At 40.0% G+C, this 10,850-nt stretch overlaps 1 protein-coding gene across 5 annotated transcripts in view; it reads left to right on the top strand.

Annotated features, from left to right (window-relative positions):
• Window positions 1-10,212, top strand: part of LOC117405925 (ephrin type-A receptor 3) — a 105,643-nt gene extending 95,431 nt beyond the window's left edge. For 4 of the 5 annotated variants that reach the window (XM_059030315.1, XM_059030316.1, XM_034009458.3 and 1 more), the window contains exons 14-17: window positions 623-772; window positions 2,573-2,766; window positions 5,878-6,033; window positions 7,679-10,212. In XM_059030315.1, coding sequence (XP_058886298.1) covers window positions 623-772; window positions 2,573-2,766; window positions 5,878-6,033; window positions 7,679-7,784 — 606 coding nt within the window. In that variant the 3' untranslated portion in view covers window positions 7,785-10,212. Of the gene's footprint in view, window positions 1-622; window positions 773-2,572; window positions 2,767-5,877; window positions 6,034-7,047; window positions 7,142-7,678 lie in introns of all 5 variants that reach the window. The other variant, XM_059030317.1, reaches the window with a different exon arrangement.
• Window positions 10,213-10,850: the final 638 nt, after the last annotated feature.

A 10,850-nucleotide genomic window follows, 5' to 3' on the forward strand; every position in this document is an offset into this window, starting at 1 on the left:
CATGACATTCAAAAGGAATAGGTTTATCGTAACAAAAAGAAATGCTCTGTTTAAATTCATCTTTGAAAAAGAACATTTTATAATTAAATAAAACTATCAGCTGAAATAACTAATATAATGTCTACAGCTGTATCTGCTATGGTATTAAATCAAAGAAGGCACTTCCTAGAATAATCAGGGGTAATGTCTCATATAACAGGTACTGTATTGTATGTCTTGTTTAAGGTCTTTCCAAAATGATCTTCATTATTTTCATTTTCTGCTGTGGTGCATTTTTTTTTCTTCTTCTGGCAAAGTACACTTGATTGATTTAAAAAAAGAAAAAAGAAAAAACGATTGCTCTGAATAATCACATGCCATGCTGTGGTCGCACTAATAGAAATAAAAATAATTAGCTGTTGAAAATATATTATATATAATTGAGAGTGTGAACACAGCACTTCATTCCTACTGTGTGATGGAGTGCTTCAGGGCTATTTGCCTACGTACCAGATATAAATTGAATAAATGAATAAACAGATGTAATAAAGACGTGATTCTTTTTTAATGAATCGTGTGTACAGTGCAGTGCTGTGTTTTTTGCCCTTTATTAAAGCCTTCTTTCTTGTGCCTGCCTGAGCAGGGCGGCAAGATCCCGATCCGGTGGACTGCACCAGAAGCCATCGCCTACCGCAAGTTCACCTCCGCCAGCGATGTGTGGAGCTACGGCATTGTGCTGTGGGAGGTGATGGCATACGGAGAAAGGCCTTACTGGGAGATGTCCAATCAGGATGTGAGTAGAGCGCCGTGAGTGATGATCTCAGAGATGCCTCAAGCTGTGAGAGGAGCTGAGGCGTCACAAAGCCAGGTGGCTGGTAGAATGTGTCATTATGAGCAATGCAGAGGGAGGGAGCAGTGTCAATGTGGAGTGAATACCTGCAATGAGGCCTAGTAATAGTTTGTAATATGCTGTATCCGTGGATGTGTGAATTTCAGAACAAACAAAAAAAAGGAAAGAAAACAAAATGACCAATTCAAGTAACTTTGCAACTGGGTGATAAAAATAGTTTTGGAAAGGTCTAAGCTTGTGCACAGTGTATGTTGAGCGATACAGATTGCATTTGGGTTGAAGTGACATATCAAGGGTATGTTTTTTCAGTTTATGAAAAATGTGCCCCCTTACAAGGTAAGAGGGGTGTTAGAGTACACCTATTGTCAGAAATCCTCATTTAATACATGCAAGCATACATCAAATTATCCTTGTAGTACTTTCCAGATATTTTTGGAGGTTCTGCACATTCTTGATTCGCTGCAGTGGAAAGCATGCCATTTAAAGGCTTCACATTGTCACTTGCCAAAAGGATCAACATATGCCGTCCGCTGTGTCCGTATGGGATTTTCCCAGCTGCTGTTCCAGGTAAACGTCCATACTGTGCAGCAGTCATGAGTCCACCATCATGTCATAGCATAAGAGCGTTGTGCAGTAAGAGGAATGTGCTGAATGGCAGCTCAGAACTCCAAATCACAGAGCATGGGGCCAAGAGAGAAACGCCTCCTGCTCCGGCAGACGATCCGACCTCGGGCAAACACTGCAGTGCAAAGATCTTTTGTATGTATTTCATGCATGCTTAGGGTAGACACATCAAGAGTAAAAAAAAGAAAATAAGCAACTAAATAAGAACTAAAAATATATTCATCATACAGATTAGAGAATTAGTGATAATGTTGCTCGCACCAAGGTAAAAAAAAATCTATATTTTGGGTTATTTTTATCACTCATTTCTTCTCAGGGAATGAATCAATTAAAGTCTATTTGCCTTGTGAACATTCTTGTGCCAGAATAATGTATAGGAGACTGTGGTATTTAATGTATAGGAGGCTGTGTGGTATATAATGTATAGGAGACTGGGTGGTATATAATGTGTGGTATGCAATGTATAGGAGACTGTGTGGTATGTAATGTATAGGAGACTGTGGTATGTAATATGTGGTATGTAATGTATAGGACACTGTGTGGTATGTAATATGTGGTATGTAATGTATAGGACACTGTGTGGTATGTAATGTATGGGGGCTGTGGTATGTAATATATAGGACACTGTGTGGTATTTAATGTATTAGAGACTGTGTAGTATGTAATGTGTGGTATGTAATGTATAGGACACTGTGTGGTATGTAATGTATAGAAGGCTGTGGTATGTAATATATAGGATACTGTGTGCTGGTTTCTAGTACGCTAGGTATAGATCATTTTCTACAATGAATTAGAGTGGTAATACATGCATTGAGTTCCATTGAGGTTGGGCTATGCTGGAGAAGGTTTGTAGGCAACACTTGAGATAATTGACCATGAATACCCATATAATAACACACAGTAATATACATGGTGATTATTTAGAAATGGCCCCTGCCTTGCTGTTACCATATAATTACATCATATATCACAGTGTTGTTCTCAAGGGCATTATAGTGTGTAGGAGCAGGAATTATTGGCTATTGCCATGTAATAACTTGGTGTTCATGTCCTGTAATCTAAAGTATTAGCGGTACCTCTTGATACAGTAAGTAATGCTGCCCCTGATTTGTCACCCAGGTAATTAAAGCAGTGGATGAAGGCTACCGGCTGCCTCCTCCCATGGACTGCCCAGCTGCCCTGTACCAGCTGATGCTAGACTGCTGGCAGAAGGACAGGAACAACAGGCCCAAGTTTGAGCAGATTGTCAGCATTCTGGACAAGCTCATCCGCAACCCAAGCAGTCTCAAGATCATTGCCAACACCGCTTCCAGGTAATATATTATCCCTGTCACATTGATCTGGAGCCTGAGGAGCAAGCCAGAAACTTTTCTTTTAAGGGATCTTTCTCAAGCAGGGTTCATGGACGATTTACTGATGAATATAGCTTTATTGGATCAAATAATGCATCTAATATTATAAATCATGTATGAGAAAAACAATCAATATAAAGGTCTCTTATTACAACAAAAATACATTTGGCTCAGTGTGAGCAGCCAGCACTGTTCAGCTTTGCTTTGGGGTTCTTTTGCCCAAACTGCACCAGATGACATCTCTTATAACAATAAGGAAATTTCCTTCAAGCAACGTATTCATGTAATGTTCTGATCCAGTTAATTACTGATCCATTTTGTTCCCCTGAAATTATTTTTCTTTTTCCTGTTGCTTTCACTCTCAGTTCTCAACTGTTTTTGGGAATGCTTACAGACATTCCGAGCAATCTCAGCAGCACCCACAGAGAAGCAGACAACTTCCTTTTAAACCAACCCTACGCACTGCCCATGGTTTAGAACTCTCCTTCCCCTCTGTGTGGTTTAAACGAGCAGCCCACTATAATACAATTGACTTTTAATTGACCTGAATCCTTTTGGGAGTCAAACCATAGTGTTCTTTTATAGTATCAGCAATAGCGTTTTAGCAGACTGCCTTAATATTATGGAAACGATGAAGTGCATAACAATGACTAATGACTTTTTCAAAAAGTGAAAATGGGTCCCTGGGCGCTTAGCTTGTAATTTTCCTGATTGGCTTTTAACACACACGGCCTGGGAGCTGGAAGCTGTGATTTATGAAAAGCAGTAAAAGATGTGGTGGAACACTGCAGGACACCAGTTACAGCTGCGCGGAACCAAGCACACCTAATTTGTCTTCCACTGTACAATTTCATAAAACACAGGGCCAATAAATGTCCTAGTCAGGCCGCTGTCTGGAAGCTGAGGGGTCACAGGCAGATGCGTGCAGATGCTGAAATAACCCAGTGTTCCCTCAGCACATTTGTGAAGGCATCTCAGCACTCTTCACAGTGAGAGACACATTCCTGTCTACGACTAAACTGCCCAGATGTCTCCTCCAAAGAGGAAGCGAGCCAGTTTCCCCCTCCATGCTCCTCGGAGAGCGTTAAAAACATGATACTGCACAGCCGTGCTTCTTTAGAGGTCACCCAGTAAGTGGAAAACAGGGCAGGGATTATCAGTGTTTACTTTCTATATATAAAAATAATAGAAGTAAACATTGACAGTCCTGTGGGGTTCGATTCAGCAAGCCGTAAAATGTGATGTTTACAAACGTGCTTCATACATCAAACTTCTGGAATTTGCAAATCCCTTTCTGGGGTCTGTTTTTCTCAAAGGATGGTTCAACAAAGGGCTGTGGAGGTTTGCAGTTGTTTGAAACAAAAAGCAGGTTCATCTACAGTTTACTACATAGTATTATGTTTTGCAGCTTTGCCATTCAACTTTACTTTGTAATGTTGTTTTTTCAATAAGAAAACGGCTCTTGTTAGAACTTTTTTCATTTAGTATTTAAATAATTATTCGAAATGGTAAACAGTCGTATGTTGCATTAAAATAATTAGGGAGAAATCTCAGAAAAAAAAAAAAAAACTTTAAGATCGACAGCTTCAAAATATCTAATTGATTTATGTGTTACTGATACGGTAGCACACTGCCTAGTGCTGGTATGGTTCCATTCTATTGCTAAAGATTAGCAATGCGTGTTAGATCACACCACTGTGTTACTGTTGGCAATGCAAAATGGGAACATGTTATCACTGTAGTTCCAGTCTACCAATAACTCTTAGCACTGTACAAAACAATTCCAGTACCGCTGAATTGCCATTTAAGATCACCTAGTACAAAGCTACATTGCATAGCTCACAACAAGCTGTCATCTGGACTCAGACTACAGGACTGGATATCAGATTAAACTGGGTTTATTTGACGGACTTGGCTATAATTTGAACATCTGTAGTGCTCGTTTACAGATGTTTTACATGGAAAATAAAATATATCTGTGGTATTTCCTGTTAGTTAGCCGTATCAACCCATATCTGCAAGCAGGCTTTTAAACCCTGAACTTCAAAAACAGCTGTAGACACTGTCCTAGAGTCGTTGCATACTGTAAACCTTTGATTTGCTAAAAATTGACTCCTTATGGAACAAACGGAAGTTTTATATGAGCCAAGTGAAACATTTTTATAAGAACAATTATTATTTTGTTATTTTCTAATCAGCCTAATTGTATGATAGACTTTGATGCAGCCACTTCAGAAGACAGGGAAAAAGGGTAGACTGGCTGTGAATCAAGGAAGTGAAGTAACTTCTTAGTCCTTTGTTCCTGGGCCACATTATAAGCGTGTGTTTAGCATGTGCATGCCCACCATACCAAATGTGTTTTGTAAGGATTCAAAGCCAAAGCGTTATTCTTTTTGAATTGCTATCAGCAGCATTAATATCAAGAGATGCACTTGCAATACTAGTTATTAGACTGGAGTGTGGAATAAACTGTTCTTCCAGACACATGAACATTGGTCATCAGTGTGAGCCAACGAGAACATCCCCTCTAACCCTGCTTCACACTACCTCACAATGCTGTCAAAAACAGTACCAGTTCAAGATTATTAGCAGTGATTAGCTGTAAACTGCAGGACCTGGATACAAATAAAAAAGGTTTTAACTGGAAGTCCCTTTCAGGAAATACCTGTAAAAATCCAAACTTCCAACTGCTCCACAGGTATTTCCTGACAGAAGCCTCCCAGCGCAACACAGATTTCTTTTTATACCTTTTCTATTTTTTCTTTGCAGCATGCATTTTTATGAGCTTGTCTTGTTAATAATAAATGTGACAATCTTGATGTGAAACGCAGGTGTGAAGTTTATTTTTCTGTAACTATTTCTCTTCCTGTAGAACACGATGATAACACTGTGGTAGGCCTGCCGATTAGAGCTGCCAGCTTTAGACGTATAGGGCCTTGGTGAGAGATAAATTCCACAGCTGAGCAGCGAACCACATGGAGCCTGGGAGCTCCCGCTGTCGGCGGTCAGGCTTACACACGGTATCGCTGAACGCTCATCTCACGCTCGCCTGTGTTTCTGAATCCCACACAGGCTATCAAACCTGCTGCTGGACCGGAACAGCACAGACATCACTGCCTTCCGCTCAATGGGCGACTGGCTGGAGAGCGTCCGGACTGTGCCCTGCAAGGACCACTACACTGGGGTCAGCTACAGCTCCTGCAACACGCTGGCAAAGACATCAGTAGAGTAAGATTACTTTTTTATGTGCTTTCCTGAGTGCGGCACTGTGGCCTGGTATTTAGTTTTGGGGCCTGCCAAAGATGCGGGGAAAGACGTTTAAGATGTTTTTTTTGTTTTTTTTTTAGTTATGGGTCACCAGTCGGCATTCGACATCCTACAATAGTTTATTAGAAATAAGAAAAGAGAGAGAGCAAAGAGTCATCAAATGCTGTATCCACTCAAGTGTTTACTTCATTTTTACTTCAAGTTGTATGATCATTTTTATAAAGGTCATGTCTCCACACTGGGATAGGCAATAGAACTTGGGCCATTGCCCCTGCCCTCAGCAATTTGCAATGTGGAATGAGTATGGTAACTGTACTACAGTATGTATGCATTCACTGTTACCACTCGATTGACATACATGTATTGTTCTAGTTTGATAATGATGCTCTTCTGAAGGAAGTGCTATGGGAGACGCATTGATTGGTTTTGTTTTATACAAAGGGAAGAATCTCGGGTAACAAGGTGCACCCATTGCCAATGTGGGTAGTTACAGTAGTCTGGACTGGAGATTTGGTATAGGCATATCTGAGTATTTCAAATGGTCTGCTTCAACAACTCCACAGAGACTTTCACTCAGGAAAACATACATGAAGTCCACATGGACATGCCCTGCAACTGTGAATGTCAGAAATAAACAAGAAATGAATGTTTTTTTTAATGCTGACTTGTGCCTGATCTACAGCAATGTGTACTCTGGGACAAATGAATGTGTCTCATGGAAGGTATAGCTCTGTACCAAACCATGCTGTAAATAAAGTTTGTACTTCCCCTAGAGAGGGACAGTGGCATCATCACAGTTACACTGGGATTGTGCCAGTCTTACTTGTCATTATTAAATATCAGATCTGCATCACTGCACTACAAATCTTCACAATATGCTCACTACACTGTTTATTGAGTTGCTCACTGAACTGTTGAAACTGCTACCTTGTATGATTGCTCCAGTCTCATTCTAAAGCTCAACTTTGTTTATAGAATATGCCTGAGTGATGTTAAGCCAGCAGACTCCTTACCTGAGTTTGAACCGCCCCTGGGGATTTCCACACTTTAACCACAGCAATCCCAGATGGTGGGTCCGTTGAAAATACGAGCGCTCCTTACGCTGTCTACTCCCAAACCCTTTGCTAACATTTTAGTGCACCAAACTGCCTCCGCCTGCTGTGTGCTCATTGTGATTGCCTATTGCACTTCAGCAAAACGCCCCATACTAAACAGCTACACTCCACCTGCTGGTTTGTACGTACGATGACTAATTGCTTTATTAAAGCTGCAGTTGAGCTTCCAGGTTTTATTTGAGGAATAATTATTTAGTGGCATTGCTTTATATACTAATCTCTCGATATGCATGGGCTAACTACAGCAAGTTGTGGGCAACAGCACGTCGCAATAATAGTTACAAGGAAATCCAAGTAATGTACACAAGTATTCCGAAGTTCATCTGATTAAAGTCAGTGAACTGAAAAAGCCTGCAACGAGTTTCAGCCTGGATTCCTTCTTGCATGCCCTGATGGCTCAGCTGACCTCTGCTATAAGTAATAGAACTGGGAGGGCAGGACCACACTCACTCGCTGTCCGTTATAACAGGTTTCTCTTTTTTGTCACACAGGGACTTCAAGAAGATAGGTGTAACTGTTGTAGGACCTCAAAAGAAGATTGTAAGCAGCATTAAAGCACTTGAAACACACACAAAGAATGGCCCGGTTCCGGTGTAAGACAGACCCTTCGCTGCTTTGGGTCAGAAATAAAAAATAAAAACAATGTGGGAAAACAACGCAATGGACAGCAAATTGATGGAACAGTGGCAAAGGCACAGGGGGATCCAGGGATCTCAGGAAGAGTTTCACAGTGCTCAGAGTCCAGATGGATATTAGTCCCGGGGTACATAAAGACTTGCCAGTGCTACGAGTTAGAGTTGCCTTAATTTAAAAAAAAAAAAAAAAAAAAACAAGAGGAAGGAAAACTGTGTTTTCTACCAATTTAAGTACTTCAATCAAGCTGTGTTTTACCATGTAACCAGGAGGTGAGAACATTTATTCACAAGGTTGCATCAGAAAGCATGGCTAGCTTTGAGACTGATAATTGATCAAGTGGAAGTGGTAAGAATGGTGTTTGCTGTTAACATGTTTCAAATGAATTAGTAACAGGGAACGACTTTACTAATGTTGCTAAAAAGGAATAAACAGAAATAAATAGGTAAGATAACCCAACTACCACTGGAGACTAAATTTCGATTGCAGGAACTGTTGATGTCTTGAGCTAAGCAATGCAATAAAATCAGCTCAGAACACCCCGACTCCTACCCAGAGGTTTAACACACTAATCATTCTATCAATCATTGCACACGCACAAGGTTCAGCAGGGTCATTAAGGCTTCTGACCACAGAAATGCATAGTTCAGCATAGGGTGTTCTTCTGTTGAGTTTTGCAGTGAAATCATGCTTAACACCAGTGTAAACAAAAGTGTTACTGTATGTACGCCTTAGTTTGTTGCTCACATTTGTTTTTCTCAACTGCAATATACCGAACATAATTAATGGTAATTAAAATAATTGGTATACACTGTTTAACAGTAACGCGGTCCTCAGAATGACAGCCCTATTCATGTAATGTAATGTAATGTAATGTAATGTAATGAAAGTGCCAAACAGCAAGTTACTTTGCTTTAGGGAACTATATGTGGTGTATTTGAACCCCACAGTTAACACACGAACCACAATGTGGAGATTCAGAGTCTCTAATTATAGGTCTTGGGCCAGATAAGAAAGCAGGGTTTTCAGTATAATAACTATTTCTCTCAATACTAATTGACAGATGCTAGTTTTCTCACACAGACTGATATGCAACATATGTTGTAATGTACATAGGAAAACATTAGGAATCCTTTTTTATGTGGGGTTATGAGTTACCATTGATTTCAAATTGGATTATATTGTAATGGAGATACTATTTTGAATGTGGAGAAAGTCTAATTCAAATTGTTTGCATGAGAGTACCGACTGACAGACAAGATGGAAGACTCGGGGCCAGTCCCATTGCTGTCCCTTCTTGTTGACTTTGCCCCAGCTAGCAGTCACACTTGTAATGCCATGCGGCTGCCCAGTGCAGGTTTTAAAGGGGAAATAATCTGGGTAGTCAGATTGGAACTGGTATTACATGTCAGTGGTAACAGTTGCCGTGATTTATATAAAACTGAGAACCATTCTTATTTTGAATAATAAAAAAAATTATTTAATGCGCCGCAGTGTCTCGTCTGAAGTGATGCAGAAGGCATAGCGGAAAACTGGAGGGGTAATCCTGATGTCAATTGAATGATGCATCTTTAACAGCTGAAGACGCGAGGGAAAGAATAATAAGATATATTGGGAAATATATCCTGAAGGGGCAGAAGTGAGCAGAAATCAGTTGCTATCACTGTAAACACTGTCCCAGGCTCTGCTTCCTTGCGTGCCTCCCCCTGGCTTCATGGAGCATCCCAGTGAATGGGCCCTTAGTGGGAGAGACTGCACTCCTGTTACAAACACTGCTCTTCAACACAGTATCTTCAAGTGATTTCTCATGTACTCTTTAAAAGAGTGCAAACAAACAAAACTGATCTATTAGTCACTGTTGTATAGGACACAGAAACATACCTGAATCTCTCTCATTATACATGTGAATAAATACTCTTCCCCACAGTGTTATCTTGTACATATGGAAACATGATATTGTAATATTAGTAACAGTGACATTAGCGGTACTGTCGTTTATGTGGCCATCTCTTGTACAGTACTTATATTAAAAAAGCTTGCTTAGGACAACATATTTTTAAAACATGTACCATATTATCTGTTCAGTACCTTAAAAATCAATTCTAATTTCCATCTATTATTTATTCCTGTTAGCATATCCAGTGCAGAGTTGTTGCTTGTAGCATACAGTAAACTATGACAGTGTATGGGATTCCTATTGATGATGTGTATTTACCTTTTATTGTGTAAGTTTGTTTCGTTGGTATTTTTTTTTGTTTTTAAATACAATACTGTTATCCCCTAATTTTGTTTTTGTGTGCAAATGTAGATGGCCTGCTACTAATGTAAACGGATTTGTAGTGGAAACATTTATATTTTTATAATAAACATAATGAAGGTATTTTTTACAGAATGGATATGCTGAGAAAATGTATTTTTCTAATCTTGTTGTTTGATTACCACTGCGCTGCGTGAAGCAAAACTCATCTAAACCTTTCAATTCAGTCAGTCGCTCACTACTTTAGAGAAGGGGGGGGGGGGGGGGGCACTGGGACGATAGGAAGGGTACAGCGCAAGGTCGATAGCTCTGGAGTGCTGGGGTATGTTTAGACACAGCCAAGGCACGGAGAGTAATGGATGTGTCAGGAACACTAGAAGTTAATGATGGGTTATTCAGAAGAGGCCACGAGAAAAAGCAGCTTGGGGGTTAAGTATCACATGTGAAAGGAAGAGATAATGGCTGAATCCATATGACATGTGAGTACTCAGGAAATGATGGCATTTGTGCTAATTAGAGTATGGAACTGAAAAGACAATCGGAAGACACACGTGCAGGACTGAAGACTGAAGAAAGAACACCCGCAGCTAAAAAAAGATGATGCAATTCAGTTGCATTGCAGGTAATACAGCCAGTATGACCAGCTAAAGCTGGCTAGAGAAAAAGTGTATATAATAACCTACTGAAAAAGGAAATTTCCATTTAAATGCAACCAACAGTTCATGTTTAAGCCAATGATGGTAGTGAGTGAAGTCACTAGTGGCAACAATCAC

Source organism: Acipenser ruthenus, chromosome 9 (assembly GCF_902713425.1).
Source record: "Acipenser ruthenus chromosome 9, fAciRut3.2 maternal haplotype, whole genome shotgun sequence".
NCBI lineage: Eukaryota > Metazoa > Chordata > Actinopteri > Acipenseriformes > Acipenseridae > Acipenser > Acipenser ruthenus.